The sequence below is a fragment of the Ptiloglossa arizonensis genome, chromosome 8 (genome assembly GCF_051014685.1).
Source record: "Ptiloglossa arizonensis isolate GNS036 chromosome 8, iyPtiAriz1_principal, whole genome shotgun sequence".
NCBI classification, from domain to species: Eukaryota; Metazoa; Arthropoda; class Insecta; order Hymenoptera; family Colletidae; genus Ptiloglossa; species Ptiloglossa arizonensis.
Genome location: NC_135055.1, coordinates 6,335,034 through 6,355,057, shown reverse-complemented (window position 1 = coordinate 6,355,057; position 20,024 = coordinate 6,335,034). Strand labels below are relative to the sequence as shown.

The 20,024-nt window shown below is 43.0% G+C and overlaps 1 protein-coding gene across 1 annotated transcript; it reads right to left on the bottom strand.

Moving 5' to 3' along the window:
* Window positions 1-82: 82 nt before the first annotated feature.
* Window positions 83-17,283, bottom strand: LOC143149893 (uncharacterized). Its single transcript, XM_076317688.1, has 8 exons — window positions 17,202-17,283; window positions 7,519-9,953; window positions 7,178-7,443; window positions 6,565-6,838; window positions 4,365-4,810; window positions 2,622-2,919; window positions 1,247-1,372; window positions 83-1,131 (listed from the first exon to the last, which is right to left on the bottom strand). Exons 1-8 carry the CDS (start codon window positions 17,281-17,283, stop codon window positions 973-975), a joined length of 4,086 nt encoding a protein of 1,361 aa, XP_076173803.1. The 3' UTR covers window positions 83-972.
* Between the last annotated feature and the right edge of the window lie 2,741 nt (window positions 17,284-20,024).

Below are 20,024 nucleotides of genomic sequence, written 5' to 3'. Positions count from 1 at the left end.
ACAATTTATATATATATATATATAATATTTATATTTATTAGATCATTCCTAGTTCGCACACACCTACCTTTAAGTACACGATGTATGTCTGTACAAAATCCGTATGTTGTAAATAAAGGAGAGAGACGAAGGGAGCGAAGGGGGTAGTCTTTCATTAATTTAGTTGACGATTAACGGATGATTACTAAGACGATCGGCAAGAACTTAGCATTTTACAGGCTTCGCTATACAAGTGTAAGGAGTATATGGTCACCAGGCTTGCCGTTGGAAACTGCCCGAAAGGAGTATTTTTTATCTCTTTTAAATTTCATTTCAATGATAACGTAAACAGAATCGCGCACAGATCGGGCGTTTTCAACGTCGAGCCAGGGTTCGACTCGTCGGTTTCTTCGTGTTCATGTACAGGGTGGCAAAAGCGTGGCCACGACGTCCGCAAGGGACACGTCGATTGCTCGTTCACTTGCTCGAGGAAAAAATATATTATTATCTTATATTTATATATAAATACAGTCCCGCGTTACGATCCCTATATCGAACGCTCGAATATCGTTTTGACAGGGCAAGACCCTCTAGACGGTCTCGCGTTGGTTGTTCAGAGCCTCCAAAGTCTCTGGTGATCGGCGTTTGATTGGCTTCGCTTTCGGAGCGGCAGTCTTCGGGGACGGAAGCTTCTTAAAAGCTTTCCATTCAACATCCGCCCGAGCAGGAAGCACTCTTCCGGGTCCGTGGCTCTCTGTTTCCCCTTTCAAATACAGTCAGCAACAGGTGCGTTTAAAATTCGCTTTCAGCAACCCGGTGGGAAGCTTTCGTTCGAGCCTCAGGGGGATCGACGTCTTCGATCCGCAAGTATTGCGTATTTGGCAGTGATTCGCGTAATCTCTTTGCTTCCATTTCTAAGGACAATTCACAGAAACGCACTGAGTATTGTTCTATCGTTGTCAGAGTATCGTAAACGGTGGCGACGCAACAGGGTCAGGTCACGTTCTTCAGGATCCAAGGTACGAACTTCGAGATCCTCGTGCAGACGCCCGGCAGATTCGCTTCCGCGCAACCGATCCCCCAAGATATGATGCCGGCCAGGAAGTAGCGGCCATCTTTGCCTCGAACTTGAAGAGGACCACCGGAATCTCCCTGAAACGCAGACGCAAATCGTTAGAAGACAGGTCAGAGTTTTCAATTCTGATTGTTCGAGGAAATCTACTGAATTATCAAATTGTGATTCGACGATGTCAATTTGAAGGTGTACCTGACAGGAATCTTGACCTCCAGTCTCGTATCCAGCGCACAGGAATATCTCTGGTATGAATTCGTGTCTACCAGCCCTCAGGAACATTGACTTACATCTATCGTTACTCACTATAGGCACGGAAACCTGCAAGGAACGAGGAATACCGTTATATTGGTTGTGTCTGTACGAGTACTCTTGAGGAGGGAAGAGAATTACGTGTAATTAGAACTGGTAAGTTGTTGACGAATCACCACTGTCTAGAGATTTGACAGAGACCCTGAGGAATATCTGTGGGATGACCATCAACCGATTAAGTGCGAATAAAGGTGTTGGGAACTTTCTACAAAAGTTTATCAATTTGCTAAGGGCAAATTCGAGCTTCGACAAATAATCTATTCTTGAGAATATTCCCTCATTTAGGCTATACTCTCAGGAGCTTAATAAGAGGATTTAGCAGTCTGTAGATAGGAATTCATTAGAAGCATTTGCATAGGATAGAAGCTATGGGGTATAGAAACGCTCTTTTGAATCCGCAATTTTACTACCCTCGTAACTAACTAATTGAGGCGATATAGACGACTGAAGGATGTGGAAGTGTCTGCCTTTATGTCTCGAACTTCACCATTTAAATCATTTATTTTGCCATCTACGTAACAGACTACTCGAGAGGTATAGAAATATCTCGGTTGGTTAACATCATGGCTAATTGAGAGGCAAGGAAGAGTACTCCTTACAACGTCTACCCTTTGAACGTTCCATTTGACTACCTTCAACACTGATCAATTGCCGACTTTAAAAGTTTTCTTTTCTGTGTTTCGATTTTCTGAACCTTCCATTCGGCTAGCTCCATAGTAATTAACCGAGAGGTATAGAAGAGTACTCTTTTTTCTTTCTATCGAAATCGATCATCTGTCTTTTTCATTTGGCTACCTCGTAGTAATTAATCGGAGAATACAATCTTTTGCACTTTTCATTTCAAAGCTAACTAATCGCTAAGTATAAAAGTCTCCCTTTTCACGTTTCAAACTCCACCCTTGGAATATTCCATTCGACTACTTTCAAAGCTGATTAATCGCCGAGTAAAGGAATCTTCTTTTCTATGTTTCCAATTCCAGGCTTTGCTGTTCTCACACTTGACCAATTGGGGGATACACAAATGCCCTCTTATTGTGTTTCGAAATTTACCGTCTGAACCTTCCATTTAGCTTTACGATCGACCGAGAGCTACAGAGGGCATAGCTTATAAACAGATCCTTGGAGAGGTGGGGGTAATCCGACTTTGTAGAAGGATCGAGGCAAAGGACGCATAAGCCACGGAACGTTTGGGATATGGGGGACGGGACTATCGTCAGCTGGCAGTCTGCTTCTCCATAATTCATCGGTCTGAATTTACCTCCTGCAGCACCGAGGGCAAGGTGCCGCCCTCGCTGAGCCTTCCCCACCCGGTGACAGTCGCGTTCTCGCCGATGAGCAGATCGTCCGTGGCTGGTAAACAGATCGGTGAGATGTGAGGTGCGAACGTCAACGAGCTCTCCAGCCTGACCAGCGCCAGATCGTACTCGTACGTGAAGAAATTGTACTTGGGGTGCACCACCTTCTTCGCCACGCCGCGCTCCACGTACGGCAGTCGTTCCTGAACCGACGAGAAGTCGTACTCGCCGACTCTGATCCGGATCTGCGAAGTCAGCAGGCTGGAACACGAGATCAACGACAAACTCCCTCTGGGCACCTTGATCTAGCTCCGGTGCTCGCGATTGGACGTAATTGCGGATAGAAAGAGGCGGAACGAGGGCGAGATACGCGTCCGCGATACGCTATCGAGCCTGTATCCGCGCTAATTAAAAGTCATCTCCTAGGGAGCGATGGTGTAACGTCGATTGCAACGATTTGAAAGCGTACGAAGAAAGGAGCAGTTACTCATCGATTTGTACAGGTGATTCGTCGATTACTATTGAGCATCGATCTGCTACGTAAAATACCTCGTTTAAAAATAGAATTTATAGCCGGGATCCAAGATCATCAGGTATTATTCCCAATCGTAGGGATATTTTTACACATTTGTCGGTTGCAAGAAAGAATTCTAGACCAAACCTCGATCATAGACAACTGGAGGTTCTGGTTTTCTATTTTTAACGATACCTTTTGATTAGAATACGACATTACAACGTTTATTACTTTTACGTAATCTCACGAGTGTATACTGTCCATGCGTCAAAGGATAATTCACTTATCTCGTATACATTCACCCCCTACCCCAAATCGCAAAATACTGATGTGCCCCTAAAAAAAAGTTATCGTAGAGTTTTACTTAAAAATGACGTCCAACGAAGATCGTTTAACTTGATACATTTCTCGTTTAAAGATAGAATTTGTTTTAGGAATTCACGAGTAGTTGTCATCCCCCAATTGTAAAGTTAACCTAGGTCATATGACCCCTAAGTACAAAAATCGTCATTCCTCTTTTCTTCGTAGGTTTTTACTTAAAAACGATGGACCGTCCAACTCGATATATTTCTCGTTTGAAGATAGTGTTAGAGATTCACGACTAGTTGTCATCCTCACTCGTAAAGTTAACCTAGGTCATGTGACCCCCAAGTACAAAAGTTGTCATCTCTCTTTTCTTCGTAAGTTTTTACTTAAAAACGATGGACCGTCCCACTCGATATATTTCTCGCTTAAAGATAGTGTTAGGGATTCAGAACTAGTTGTCATCCTCACTCGTAAAGTTAACCTAGGTCATGTGACCCCTAAGTACGAAAATCGTCACTCCTCTTTTCTTCGTAGGTTTTTACTTAAAAACGATGGACCGTCCAACTCGATATATTTCTCGTTTAAAGATAGTGTTAGAGATTCACGACTAGTTGTCATCCTCACTCGTAAAGTTAACCTAGGTCATGTGACCCCTAAGTACAAAAATCGTCACTCCTCTTTTCTTCGTAGGTTTTTACTTAAAAACGATGGACCGCCCATCTCGATATATTTCTCGCTTAAAGATAGTGTTAGGGATTCAGAACTAGTTGTCATCCTCACTCGTAAAGTTAACCTAGGTCATGTGACCCCTAAGTACGAAAGTCGTCACTCCTCTTTCGTTCGTAGGTTTCGGCTCGATACACCGTTCCCCTAGATCTCTACTCACTCGTCCACGCAGTGTCCGGCCGTGGCGATCCAGTTCTCGTTGAGCACCGCACCGCCGCAACGATGGGTGCTGGAGAAGCCGAAGAACGACGTGCGTCGCACCGACACCTGCCAAGGCCATCGACCGAACGGCGCGTCCTTGCCGCCGACGATCCTCGTTTCCGGTCGTGGGAACAATGGCGGCACGCCGCACTGCATGCCTTTGCTCTCAGCCGCCGCGGATACCGTCAACACCGATCCCGTCTTCGCGGTCGCCTCGGTGGTGGAAACGGTGGTGTCTGGTTTCGGTGTCGTCGTGGTAGTCGTCGTGCTGGTCGTTGTCGTGGTGGTTGTCGTCGTGGTGGTGGACGTCGTGGTCTTCTTGGTGGGTCTTGGTCTCGCTGACGTCTCGAAGTGGGACGTGGTTATGTAGTGCGCCGAACCGAGCGGTTTGTGGAACTCCGTGTTCTGTGGAAAATGGGACGCATGAATAACGCCGTGGATTGGTACGGTGGAAGCCTGAACTTGGTCAGTGTGCACGTTCGTTGGTGACTAGTCTATGTGTTCATTGTAGACGACAACTGTAACAGATGCGTCTGTGAGAAACTGGGAAGCAACTAGGTCCGAGTTAGGGCAATGTATATATTCACTGATACCTGTACGCATTCATTGTTGTTTAGACGTCAACTGTACCAGGTGCATCTGTGAGAAATTGGAAAGCAACTAGGTCCGAAGGTATACATTCTCTAATGAGTCTATGCATTGACTGCAGTTCAGGCTTCAATTGTGACGGATGCATCCGTGAGAATCTAGGGAACAACAGGGTGTCTACCAGGGCCAGCGACATCTCGCAGGTCTGGGTTGGGTCAGGCAAAGGTAGGAAAGATATTTTTCAGCATCATAATCCCCACCCTCGACGGGTCTGCAGAGGACACCGAGATTGGCGAGGAGAGTTTATCCTCTCACAGAGGGCTTCCGTCCAACAACCAAGATAAGTATTCGAGAAATATAAGTATTTCCCCTGCAGTTAGTATCAATTTCCTATTTATTAATTTTCTACATCGTCGGATCGTTCTCTCTACTTTGTAGCGCGGCGGAGCCCAATGGACTGTGTAATCGAGCTCATCGGCCTGTTCTTTGTCGCGATTAACAGTATCCGCGGCAAAAACCAGCCACGGGATTTCTTCGGGAGGCGCGGCTTTTTCTTCTGCATGCCGATAGAATCTAATAACACCGCGGAGCATCGGTTTCTCGATCGAGGATGTAACGCGATAAAGTCGTTCCATGGAGGTGCACCGATTCGTAGATTAGATGCTTCGAAGAAGCGTTTCGCTCGCTCTCGAATAGGGAAGAAGCTCGTCGCGATCGTGGTCAACGGCCCGTTGCGAGCCGAGTATATCGCGAATTCCACGATCCCGCGAATATACGGGGATATTTTGCAAGAACGAACGACTCGAATATTCTGTTCATGCGTTATTACCATGGCGCGAGGAGCAGCCGCGCGTTTGAGATATTCGAGTAATGAGGACATTGGCGTCGTAACTACTATGGTTACGAATATTTATGGACGCGATATAATGTAAATATGTTGGCAGTAATTCGAGCAACGCAGATATTAAAATTAATATGTACATCGAAGTTACGGAACTTAAGCGAACGTAACGAATAACACGAGTATTATTAAAATCGTAAGAAAGGGTGCAAGCTGAATATCTTGAATGTTGGTAGTAGGATAAGCACGCTGCGGTAAATTTTTACAAAAAGAGCCATTCTATTAAAAACAACAAAATGATCGTCACCGTGTTACGTTGTACAAAACTCTGTAATTTCAAATTTTGTTTACCATTTCGAACAGCAAAGATTTTATTTACCCAAATTGATAGAAAGGATTCGTGCCATGACAGAGTAATTGTATAATTGCGTAGAAACGTGATACAGTCGAAGGCTCTTTTTAAATTTAGTCTCGAATATTTGAGGTGAGTTGCGTTAACGCCATATTGTAACTAGCAGCGCCAACTGGGAATAGTGACGATAATAAGAGTTCGGTAACTTCGGAGAGAAAATATATCGTGCTTAAACATGGTTATCAAAAATATTAAAGACTTAACTATGAAAGATAATTAAAAATACATCCACGAATCCTTCGCGGTAACCTCAGATCAAGAACCTCTGCTGAAGACAAACAAACACATTGACGCCTATCAAGAAACACCTGGACATACTTCTTGCGGTTCTGTTGGCTTGAAACTCGGTCGCGGCGGGAATCCTTCAGGGCCGTTCTGAAGGAGACTAGGGTTGTCCGTCCAGTGTGGTTTCAAGGACGGCCTGGGTGGCGTCCAGCTGTTCTCCGACCAAAAATGAGAACTACCGCTCGATGGTTTAGCGGTTTCCAGGGAGCTCATCGGCTTGGTGGACGAGGACGGCCTCTGCTTCGTTACGAACGCCGGCTCTGTGGTGATTTGCCAGTGAGAGGTCTGTGGTACGGATCCGGCTGCGCTAGAATGAAAGAAAAGTTTGAAGCTGTCGCTTGGAAATCCTCTTTCCTCTTGCTGATAAATTGCTAGATGCCTAAGGAGCAGTTTCGATTTTATCATTTGCTCGATCCAGCTCTTGACTCTATCTGGGTCACATCTGGATCGCTAACATCAATTACACAGATCAACTAGATAACCTCTTCACTTTCAGGGGATTAAACTAGTAGGTGTCGTAACCTCGGGCTAGTGGATAACTCTAGGTCTATTCATCGCCTAACTTTCTTTGGTGCTTTATGATTCTGACTCAATTTCAGTAATAGGACACTTGGTCAAAAATGAACGTAAGGACATAGTCGAATACCTGGTGGTGGATGCACCACTGGAATGAACCGGTCTGGTGGTTGTCGTTGTCTTCATGGACGTAAACGAACTGTTGGGTTTTGAGATGAAATTTGGCCTGGAATCTGCTTGATCGTTCATCGAACTGGGTCGGTAAGTGGACGTCTTGATCGAGAAATACGGTTTCGAGAAATCCGTTGTTGGCTTCGGCGATACTGGCTTGGTCGCCCACTGTGGACGTTCCGTGTGAATGAAGTTCAGATTGGAATGAGGTTCCTTGGCGGTTTCCTGGTAAGAAGCGACCACTGAACACTTTTTAATCTCTAAACCCTACCCGTCTAGAATCAAATAAAAAATCCTTACATTTTCCTCGACCGAATTAACGTTAGGTCGATGAACCGACTCCTGCCCGCTAAGATCAGTGTCCTCGGTCTTCCCCTCGTCGGGTCTCGAATCGAATGGTCTTTGGTTGTTCGGCCTATTCGGCCTGATCCCTTCGTCCTCGTTGGACGCGTGTTCCTTCCCAGGCAGTCTTATCGCCAACGTGTTGTGTCCTGTGTCCACCTTGTCTTTGAAAACCTGATGATGATTCTGGAAGTCATCGTGAACGGTATCCTTCTCCTTAACGACCGTATGCTGACTGTCATCTGGCCTGGTCTTCTGTTGGGGACTCGGAACATCGTGACTTGGTCTCTTTGTATTTTGAACATTGTTCTCCCAAAAGATCGTGGTAAGTGGTCTCTTGGTACTCTGGAGGGTTGGTCTCTTCGTGTTCTGAGTACCCTTCTCCCAGATATCGGGAGAACTTGGTCTCTTAGTGTTCTGGGAATTCTTATCCCAGTGGTCGGATACTCCTGGTCTCTTTGTGCTTTGAGTAACCTTCTCCCAGGTTTCGGATGCACCTGGTCTCTTTGTGCTTTGGGTATCATTCTCCCAAGTGTTAGAAGCACCTGGTTTCTTCGTGCTTTGAGTACTGTTTTCCCAAGAAATGGGAGAAACTGGTATCTTTGTGCTCTGGGTATCTTTCTCCCAGATACTAGAAGTAGTACTTGGTTTCTTCGTGCTTTCGGTATCTTTCTCCCAGGTACTAAAACCACCCGGTTTCTTCGTACTCTGGGTATTATTCTCCCAAGTATTAGAAGTACTTGGTCTCCTTGTGCTCTGAGTATCCTTCTCCCAGGTATTAGTAGTACTCGGTTTCCTCGTGCTTTGGGTATCCTTCTCCCAGGTATTAGTAGTACTCGGTCTCCTCGTGCTCTGAGTATCCTTCTCCCAGGTATTAGTAGTACTCGGTCTCCTCGTGCTCTGAGTATCCTTCTCCCAGGTATTAGTAGTACTCGGTTTTCTCGTGCTTTGGGTATCCTTCTCCCAGGTATTAGTAGTACTCGGTCTCCTCGTGCTTTGGGTATCCTTTTCCCAGGTATTAGTAGTACTCGGTTTCCTCGTGCTTTGAGTATCCTTCTCCCAGGTATTTGTAGTACTCGGGTTTCTCGTGCTTTGGGTATCTTTCTCCCAGGTATTTGTAGTACTCGGTTTTCTCGTGCTTTGGGTATCCTTCTCCCAGGTATTAATAGTACTCGGTTTTCTCGTGCTTTGGGTATCCTTCTCCCAGGTATTAGTAGTACTCGGTTTCCTCGTGCTTTGGGTATCCTTCTCCCAAGTATTAGAAGTACTTGGTCTCCTTGTGCTCTGAGTATCCTTCTCCCAGGTATTTGCAGTACTCGGTTTCCTCGTGCTTTGAGTATCCTTCTCCCAGGTATTAGTAGTACTCGGTTTCCTCGTGCTTTGAGTATCCTTCTCCCAGGTATTAGTAGTACTCGGTTTCCTCGTGCTTTGAGTATCCTTCTCCCAGGTATTACTAGTACTCGGTTTCCTCGTGCTTTGGGTATCCTTCTCCCAAGTATTAGTAGTACTTGGTTTTCTCGTGCTGTGGGTATTCTTCTCCAATGTGTTCGGAGTACTCGGTCTCCTCGTGCTTTGGGTATTCTTCTCCCAGGTATTGGAAGTGCTAGGTATCTTCGTGCTCGGTGTACCCTTCTCTGAAACCTCAGAGGCAGGTCTTTTTGTGCTTTGAGTATTCTTCTCCCAGGTGTTGGAAGCACCCGGTCTCTTCGTGCTCTGAGTGTCCTTCTCCCAGGTGCTGGAAGCCCCCGGTCTCTTCGTGCTCTGGTTATCCTTCTCCCAGGTGTTAGAGGCACCTGGTCTCTTCGTGCTTTGGGTGCCCTTGTCCCAGGTGTTGGAAGCACTCGGTCTCTTCGTGCTCTGGGAGCCCTTCTCCCAAAAACTCGATGAATTCGGCACCGCGGAGGTTTGGATCCTGTCCTTGTGGTCGGAGGTCGGTTTTGCGTGCGGCCTCTTCTGCAGTGGCCTAGCGGAACCGGTAGCCAGCGGTTTGTGCGGTCTGCTGGACCCTCCGGAAGAGTCGGGCGTCTCGGATGGACGGTGACTCGGCCTCGCGGTGCTCGTATCCGTGACGAGGAAGCTGGAGAGGGAGGTCAGCGTCGGTCTGGTCGCCTCGTTGCCAAGTGCCTCGGCTAGGGTCGGCCGAAGCGGGTCGGAGGACGACGAGGACGAGGCGTGCTGATGATGGTGATGTTGGTGGTGGTGATGGTGGTGTTGGGGTGCGGCGATCGAGTTCGCCGTCGAATTGTGCACACAACAGCTGCCAAACATGAACGTGTCCACGCACACGCCCACGTGCGTGCCCTCTGACTTGATGCACTCCCAGACGAACATGCACGTGCCCTCCCTAGACTCCGGGCCTGGTACCTTACAGGGCTTTGGGGTGATTTTGTAACCTGCGTTTGGGGAACAGACAGACCACTTTTACGGGTTTGGCCTTCTTCGAGGAGCTATCGTCACGAAGCTAGGGGAGATGTCTTGGAAGCGTCGGAGGATAGTCGAGGGATACCCTAAGTAGGTCATAGCGGAATAATTATTCGAACATTGGGACTGTGCGGTGTTAACCCTGGAGTTTACTTAAACGAGCAGCAAGGTATAAAAGTCCTGTTATCCCAAGAAACTTGTTAATTGAGCGATTAGTCGTTCGAAGCACCATGCATCAAACTTCAAGGATAGATACCGTCCGGCAAGTGTTACAAGGGTCTTTGCTAATCCGTTTTAGCGAGGTGTAGTTTCAGTTAACCCTGGAGTTAAGTTGGACGAACCGTAGATGGAAAAGTCCTGTTATCCTTGGGAAGCTTGTTAATTGAGCGATTAGTTCTTCGAAGTACCATGCATCAAAACTTCAAGGATACTGTCTTCCAAGTGTTACGAGGGTATTCGCTAATCCGTGAGACACTTTCGTCCGAAGAACCCATGCCTCGTTTGACGTTTATTGACCCATCAACCAATCCCGTGATCGAATCAAGAGTCGAACGTTAATTAGCAGTCGCACAAATCATCCGACAAAACGGCGGAGCAACGACTGCGATGATTGATCCGTGTTCTTGCTCCTGTCCTCCCCTCCCACTCTTGTTCGGCAACGGGCTAGGGAATATCGACGAAGTAGGCCAGCAAACGTACAATTAAGCCGATCGACTAATGGGGAGCGTTTACGTCTAGATTAGCATCGACTCTTAACGCTGTCGGACACGAGCAGCGAGAAAAAAAACGTACACAACTTCGACCTCCGACGAATCTAATCGACGCGTGTACATTTTCGCCTAAGCCGCGACGCGACACGACGACGAACGTCGAACGGTTCCGAAGCTGACCCACATCCGCGTCAACGCTCAGTGCGTGATAAGCCGCCGTTCAAGGGTCTCCGTTGTAATTCTCTCTGTAATTAACGGCGAATCGTCCTGGGACACGGCGAGGTCACGGATATCAACGAGGAATAATCGTTTCCCGCGTTCAACGACTGGTCGATATTTTCGAGCGGAGTAATAAGCGAGGAATTGAATTTTGACGAAACGTTGGCCTCCTCGTGGCTGAACATTCGACTTTTGAGAGCTGAAGAAACAAGACGACTATCGGGGGGATATCGACTCGATTTTGATACGAAGGATGAGTAAGTGTCCGCTTTATCTGTGTATCAAGTTCGAAGACATTTGTTTGTTTTTTAAATATCGTTGAGGTCTTTCGAAGGGAATCTAGCAAGTGTTTAACGCCTTTCTCGACTACTAGGGGCTGTAAAAGAAATACTAGAGACATCGACTTAATTTAGGCACGTACGATGGGCAGGTATCTACTTTACGTGTGTGTTAAATTTGGAGTACGATACTTGATATGTGCAGTATGACATTCAGAAAAATGCATTTCAAGTTGTTAATACACTTTCAACGTACACACAACTGTACATTATCGACACCCATTCTTCTTTTCTATTCTCGCCTCGTGAAATATTTATCTAAATTCGTTTCTCAAAAAATCTATAAACAATTTTTGCTAGTTGGAAGAAACGATTGTTTCGATTAACAGGATTTTTCGAAGACGTTCAAACGATAACCTAATCCCTGGAAACCTTGTACACTCATCACAAGGGACTACCTCTAGCACCACCAGATTAGTTACTTTTCAGAGACCCGGTTCGTATAAACGTGTCGGCAGCCATCCCGTACGAATACATTCGATTACACGAATTTTAACCACGTCCCGAGGTTAATTTCTCCCGCCGTGCCGTTGGATTTTGGTCGAATTTCGCTAATTAGTGGATCGACCGTGGCTGCCCTGGTAATTGGGACGTCATTAGCGCTTCGCAGATCGAATCTGTTGGCTCGCGGGACTTCTGGCTGGGCGAAAGTGTGCGCGTGGATCGTCGTGGAGCCCTCGAGGCCTCGCGAAACGAGGGAAAAAGGAAAAATGTGGACGGAAAAGAGTAAAAAGGAAACTCAATCGTCGCACGGAAGGAGCACGTAGGCCTGGGCCAGGTCGTTAACCGAGTCACCGTATGGCCACGGCAACGTAAATTACTTGCGGTTCGCGGTCTGCACCTTCACGGTCTCGCTTTCTCCGTTAGAAGTATGCTCCTCGTATTGCGTTGCAGCCCTGCCACCGGTGTTAATTAAAGAAAAACTTTATCGGGGCCCAGCGTTCGTTCGTCTTCGCCGGAACAATGGGGTTGCTGGTGGGCGGCCCTGGTGTATCGCGAGAGGGTGACGATTAGGGATGGACGATCAAGTACGTTGCCAGGAGCCTTCAACCCGAATGGATGGCTGCAGACTCGCTGGGAATGCTTCCAGCAACGTAAGCAGTATTATTGAGTGGAACCTGAACGAGATAGGTTTCGATCTTCGAGTCGAATCGGTGAGTATGTGTTCATTGAACTTGATTTCATTTCTACTGACATTTTTGTGAAGTCATAGAACGCAAACTTCTAGATGAGATAGGTTCGATCTCTTGAGTACTCGAATTGATTTGAATTTGTGAGTACGAGTATACTGAACTTGATTTCATTTCTACTGTTATTTTTGTGAAGTCATAGAACTCAAACTTCTAAATGGCATAGGTTCAAACTCTTGAGTATTCGAATTGATTTGAATTTGTGAGTACGAGTACATTGAACTTGATTTCATTTCTACTGTTATTTTTGTGAAGTCATAGAACGCAAACTTCTAGATGAGATAGGTTCAAACTCTTGAGTACTCGAATTGATTTGAATTTGTGAGTACGAGTATACTGAACTTGATTTCATTTCTACTGTTATTTTTCTGAAGTCACAGAACGCAAACTTCTAGATGAGATAGGTTCGAACTCTTGAGTACTCGAATTGATTTGAATTTGTGAGTATAAGTTTACTGAACTTGTTTTCATTTCTACTGTCACTTTTGCGAAGTCATAGAACGCAAACTTCTAGATGAGATAGGTTCGAACTCTTGAGTACTCGAATTGATTTGAATTTGTGTGTACGAGTACATTGAACTTGATTTTATTTCTACTGTTATTTTTGTGAAGTCATAGAACGCAAACTTCTAGATGAGATAGGTTCGAACTCTTGAGTACTCGAATTGATTTGAATTTTTGAGTATAAGTTTGCTGAACTTGTTTTCATTTCTACTGACATCTTTGTGAAGTCATAGAACGCAAACTTCTACATGAGATAGGTTCGAACTCTTGAGTACTCGAATTGATTTGAATTTGTGAGTACGAGTACATTGAACTTGATTTCATTTCTACTGTTATTTTTGTGAAGTCATAGAACGCAAACTTCTAAATGGGATAGGTTCGAACTCTTGAGTATTCGAATTGATTTGAATCTGTGAGTACAAGTACATTGAACTTGATTTCATTTCTACTGTTATTTTTGTGAATTCACAGAACTCAAACTTCTAAATGGGATAGGTTCAAACTCTTGAGTATTCGAATTGATTTGAATTTGTGAGTACAAGTACATTGAACTTGATTTAATTTCTGCTGATATTTTTGTGAATTCACAGAACTCAAACTTCTAAATGGGATAGCTTCGAACTCTTGAGTACTCGAATTGATTTGAATTTGTGAGTACGAGTATACTGAACTTGATTTCATTTCTACTGTTATTTTTGTGAAGTCATAGAACGCAAACTTCTAAATGGGATAGGTTCGAACTCTTTAGTATTCGAATTGATTTGAATTTGTGAGTACGAGTATACTGAACTTGATTTCATTTCTACTGTTATTTTTGTGAACTAATAGAACGCAAACTTCTAGATGAGATAGGGTTGAACTCTTGAGTATTCGAATTGATTTGAATTTGTGAGTACAAGTACATTGAACTTGATTTAATTTCTGCTGATATTTTTGTGAAGTCACAGAACTCAAACCTAGGCAAAATAAGTTGGAATCTTTGAACTAAATTTGCAAGTATGTATATATTTCACTTGATTTCATCATTGACGAAATCTTTCTGAAGACACATCGTTCGGTAATGATGTCTTGAAGTCACAGAACTCACACTTGGACGAGGTAGATTCGAACTCTTGAGTATTAGAATTAAATTGAATTTATGAATGTGTAATACATTGAATTGTATCTAATCTTTAGTAACAATATTCTTGTGACGTCATGTAACTGAAACCTAGGTGAGATAGGTTCAGGTTCTTGGGTATTAGAATAGAATTTAAGTTGTAAGTATGTATAGATTGTACTTGATCTCATCTGCAGTGACTGTGCTTTGTGCAGGCATAGAAGAGGTGCAAATAATCTCCTTTATGGACAACGTCAAGTGTGTCAAGTGCGTTTTTGTAGAGAAAACGGTTAATAAAGCATGACTCGGTTGTTGCACAGAAGAAGACAGCTTTTCGTACCTTTTTCTGTGGCAGTGTAATGGGGAATATTAGCTGTAAAGTGCATGATGAAGCTAGAAGTGTAGCTACATTAAGTTCCTTATACTTCCGCGGAGAGTACAGTTAGTAACATAACTGGGGTATTAACTGCATTGCTAGGATTAATAAAGAAAGGGATACAATGGGATAAAGCAGAAGTGTGTTATTTAGATTCGTTATGTTCTCATGGATAGTTTAATTATTACTACAAGGAGAATAGAAATTTTCACAAGTGCGTTGAAAGGTTCTTCGTAAAAAATTATGACGAAAGTGAGAAGGAATGTGTTAAATTAATAGTGTTTGTTTTAATAGTTAAAACATTGCAAATAGGACACAAATTTTGCAATGCGGTACAAGGTTAATACAAAAGAAGACTTTCGTTCGTGAGAAATATAGAACTGAATATTTTAAGGTTACTAGTTTTCTATGTACTGAATGTTATATTTAAATTGACCGAAATATTCTTTATTATCAGTGATACGGGAAAGAATTATGCCACGGATAAATTAACCTCTTTTTCGATATTAAGTTCCGTTTGGATCAAGAACACCGGGTTGCCGTTATTTTTTTTAAAATAACTCCGTGTAAGTGCATCTCCAAAAAGGTGAAGCAACACGTGGTATTAATCAAGGTCACGCAAGGTCATTTGGAGGTTACGTAGCAGTAGGTCGTTGACTTCGCGTTGGCGTCGGCTGCCACACGGTGCTCGTAATATACGGTCCAATTAAAAAGAACGCAAATGACCTTGATATCTTTTAAAAAAAAACGACCTTCGAAGAAATTTCACGCTGCTCGTAACCTTCGAATTCATATTTCTTTTTCAGGAAGTTGCAATTAAAATAATAAAAATATTGTGTTATTCGTTGCAGTGAGTAGACATTGGCTGGGAGATAAATAAAATTTAGAAAAATGACCAAAAAATGCAACAGTAGGTAGGAAATACGTGATTGGTAGTTAATAATAACTATGTTTTGGCTTTGTAATTGTATACACTTAAAGGTTACCATTCATCCTATCGAAATATTTTCGTTTCACCATAGATCGTACAATTATTCAATTATACACAATTGAAATAATAATAACACTTTGTACATTGAAACTAGTTCTTCCGAAATAAGACAGAAATTCCCTAGATTGAGAGAAAAAGGATAGAAACGTTTAAAATTCATTTGCAGCGATTGTTTACCATCACAGGTGTAATCAATAGGCCAGTTAACGTCGTAAGCGGGAGATAAATTGTTCCCGGTGCGTTTAACAAGAAGAAGGAGTGTTTTCCAGCGTGTTCTTTCCTTGTGCTTCCTCGAAACGGGAAGAAAGTCGCCCCCCTCGTTCGCTTTTCTTTTCCCACGCTCGTACGACCGACTGCACCTTGACCGAGTTCTTCTCGTCCAATTAGGCGTTACACATTTAAGAGGAACCTCCCGGCCAGGTGAGAAAGAAAGAGAAACGCTCGGAGAAAGGGAGAGGCGGGAAAACGCTCACGAAGGGTCGAAACACGGTCGAACCGTAATGAAACCAGAACTGACCGCTTTTTGTTCGAATGGAAAAAGAAAAAAGATAAAGGAAAGAAAGAGAGTGATAATAAATTACGCGAGAGCAGCGTAAGATCGCCAAATAACTGTTATTTGATGCGATAAATAAACGTCGCGGGAGATAATCGTTCGATTTCGAATTATTCGTTGTTGCAACGCGATCGAGTAACGGGAAGATTATTCGACAATTAAATAATCAAATACGTGGTGGTTTATTTTATCGTAAACGTTTGATCTACGAGAAAAGGTCAGAAAGATTTTTTGCGTAATTTGGGTTACAAATTGTTTACATATGTTTTCAAATTTTGAGCTGAAAGTTTTCTTCATGTTGCAGTTTCAAATCTATTTTCATATCTTGAATCGAAATATATTTTTACATTTTTATACTTTTTAGATTAAGATTAATTTTCACATTTTCATAATTTTTGGTTAAAATACACATGTTTTTCGTATTTCAGATTAAAATGTATTTTCATATTTTCATACGTTTGTGTTTTAAATTAAAATAATATTTACCTTTGAGTATTTACGATACCAAAAGGATCCTAAATTTACGGACAAAACGTTTACGAAGAAATAAACCATGTTTGTTAAACCTGAGCATTTGCATCGAGAGAATATTCCGGATTTTAGTCGCGGTTATGCGCAAACGATGCAAATATATTCATAATAATTACTTATACGTGAACTAATAGGATTCCGATTTAAATGCGTCGACATAACCTCTTCGGGGTTATTAGCACGTATGTACATGTTTGTCCAATTTTTAAGCTACTTTAGATATTGTAAAATAATCATAACCGTTAAAATAGTGAATAAATATTTAGAAAATAACTTTTTAAAGAAAGAAGATAACAACACAATGACAGTTTAACTTTTATATATTATTTCGAACGGAATGATTTGTTCCCGAGGAGGTTATGATTGTTCGATTATTTTTCGACAAAAGAGATTTCAAGAAGTTTTGTAAGTAAGTCACGTGTTCGTTTCTCTGAGTTAAAATAATTCATTTTTTAACTAGATCACCATAAATGACCTTGAAAACTTTCATTAAGAAATTATTATCTATTCGGCCGGTAGGTTCACGTGAATCGAAATATTCAAGGAAAAACGAATTTTAAATAGATTCGATAACACCTTACGGAAATAATCAAGGTGATTGAGACATGTGGTTTGAGATCATTGAACGTTTATCGAGGTGACGCGAGGAAAGAAACGCGCTGACTACTGAGATACGCGTGCACGAATCACCGAAAGGAATATTACTGACTGTGACCTCGATTCACCGTGCTGAGGGACCTGGCGATGCCCGACCACCAGAGAATTGTGGCCACGTAACCGATCCACCGCATCCTGATCCCTGAAATCAGAAATGTATCTATTAACGCAGTCTTTAAGCGAGGTGATGTCGAATACTCGTCAACTTTTACGCGTTCTAATATATCGTTCGATAAAACTTATCGAACAACCTAGTACATACAGGATGGACCACTTAACTCGAAGAACTCAATTTTTTTTTTTAACTACTGGAGTAATTAAAATTTGTTCTGACTTTGAAAACTGATATAAAATCAAACGTTATTACTTGGAAGGTCGTAACAAAAAAAAAGAAAAAATTGATCTCATTGGTTTTGAAAATAATTGAGTCTGTCCGCGTGGTTCATCCTATATAGTCCAGGTTTAAAAAATATTTTTTCCATTAATAGAAAATTTCCTTTCGTAAAAAAACGACCACCGGTTTTGTTCGCGTCTCGGAGGCAATTTTGTTCAAAATTGAATCAGATCTCGAGCGAAACCAAAGTTTCAATTACAGTTCATTTGAACATGCACACGTGCATACGTAGATATAATCTATCAAATTTTTTCTTTTGCAACGATTTAAACGTGTTCTAGAAATCTTAAGGCGGGACACCACTCCGAGATGTCAAAAAATGGGTAAATTTTGCGAATTGTTTTCTAGATAGTTACCAAATGAAAAATGTACTTTTTTCCAAAGAATATAAATATAACTTTCAGCTTCATTTTTTAATTTTGCAAAAGTAAAAATCGTACAAAATAACGAAGTTATTCGCTCTTCCCAGAACCCCTTTTTGGTGAAACCAAAAGGTGAAAAAAATGTTGTCGATTCATAAACCAGAAACTATTATCTAAAACGTAGCGTACGATTTTTTGAAAATTTCAATACAATTCAAACATAAAACAAGTTTATTAATCGCTGGAACTTTGCCAAATGTTCGAATTCCGAAATATTTTCTCGTCATGACGTTCTACACACTTTAAATTTTAAGAAAATAAGAAACAAAAAATTCGATTCTTTCGACTCGTCAGGTTGGTGTTTTTCCAACATGTTTTTCCAACGAAAGAAAATTTTTCTAGAATATTTCAAAGAATACAAATTTTCGGTTCCAGGGGTTCGAGTACCGCGTGTGTTCGGATACCTACCCCCTCCACCGGGTATTCTAAAAGCTCTGAAAAGCGTAGTATATCGCGTCCCCGAGGATCAACGATCGTCGCCACCATTTTCTTACAATCTCCGCGCGTTATCGCTTTCTTCCAAGCGAGCGTGCATTGACGTTCGCGTCACGAACGCTGGAACGATATAATCCTCGTCCCAGTGTCGTGCACCAGCGTCGTAATCGGTTCGCCGGGACATTGTTACGCGTCCAAGGTTAATCATCGTGGATCATGCAAATTGCGCGCGAGCCGTCAGTGCCGCGCGGGCAACGAAACGCTCCCAATCTCATCAGCGGAGGCACGTGTGCGTCCAGTTGTTTCGCCGCGCAGTTACACTTGCACGACTCGCGGTTATGTCGTCTTTTCCACGCCGCCACGACTGTCCGGTGATTTCCGATGCACGGGTACGCACGGCTGCGCGTGCAGATACGTTTACAGGCCCTCCTCTGAACCCCTCCACTTGGGCCCGCGATCCCTCCCCCCCACCACGTCCACCACTCGCCTCGCTACGGTGCCCCCGACTTCTGTTACTAATAAGCATGCCTAATGTGTGCACGTTCCTCACGTGCCTTGGTGGCGTGCCAAAGCACGAACCAGAGGTCACATTTTCGCTCTCGACGGGAGAAATGAAGCGAAACCGCCTCCAGACGCTGCCTATCGTCTTCTTTCAATCTGATTTCGAGGTCTGGTCGTTTGGGAGAAGGAAGTTCAATTTTGAAGGACTTTTATCGATGGTTAAGCTCAACGTTGAAGGACATTCGGATAGCGGTTGACAGTACGGCTCTACGGGGCTGTTGCAGACGGTGGATAATCGGTAATAGTGACAATGGAGGGTAGATTTGGTTTTTGATATAGAAACTGGGTTTCCAATGTTAGGATGAAGGTTTACAAATGACACCAAGGGTAAGACTGTGCTATCACAGCTGCTTAGAGTTATTACAGCGGGTAGAGAATCGGTAAGTGGAGGATAGAGTTGGTTTGTAATATAGAAAAGGGGTACAGGAGATTTTCTAATGTCAGGGTGAAGGTTTACAAATGACACCAAGGGTAAGACTATGGTATCACAGCTGCCTAGAGTTATTACAGCAAACAGATAATTGGTAAGTGGAGGATAGAGTTGGTTTGTAATATAGAAAAGGGGTACAGAAGATTTTACAATGTTAGGGTGAAGGTTTACAAATGACACCAAGAGTAAGACTATGGTATCACAGCTGCCTAGAGTTATTACAGCAGATAGATAATCGGTAAGTGAGCAGTGGGGGATAGTGTTGGTTTGTAATATAGAAAAGGGGTACAGATGATTTTCCAATGTCAGGGTGAAGGTTTACAAATGACACTAAGGATAAGACTATGGTATCACAGCTGCTTAGAGTTATTACAGCAGGTAGAGAATTGGTAAGTGGAGGATAGAGTTAGTTTGTAATATAGAAAAGGGGTACAGGAGATTTTCTAATGTCAGGGTGAAGGTTTACAAATGACACCAAGGATAAGACTATGGTATCACAACTGCCTAGAGTTATTACAGCAGGTAAATAATCAGTAATTGGGATAGTGGAGGATAGATTTGGTTTTCAATACAGAAAAATGTTACAGACGATTTTCGATTCTTTGTCAGGCTAAAGTTTTCCAACCGTCTCAG

Excerpts from the sequence above, each read along its gene's own strand:
- LOC143149893 (XM_076317688.1), bottom strand. The coding sequence starts at position 17,283 with ATGCGGTGGATCGGTTACGTGGCCACAATTCTCTGGTGGTCGGGCATC. Across the intron at positions 9,954-17,201 it reads CACGGTGAATCGAGGTCACA|GTTACAAAATCACCCCAAAG; the intron begins GTCAGTAATATT and ends CCCCAAACGCAG. Across the intron at positions 4,811-6,564 it reads AGCCAACAGAACCGCAAGAA|AACACGGAGTTCCACAAACC; the intron begins GTATGTCCAGGT and ends CATTTTCCACAG.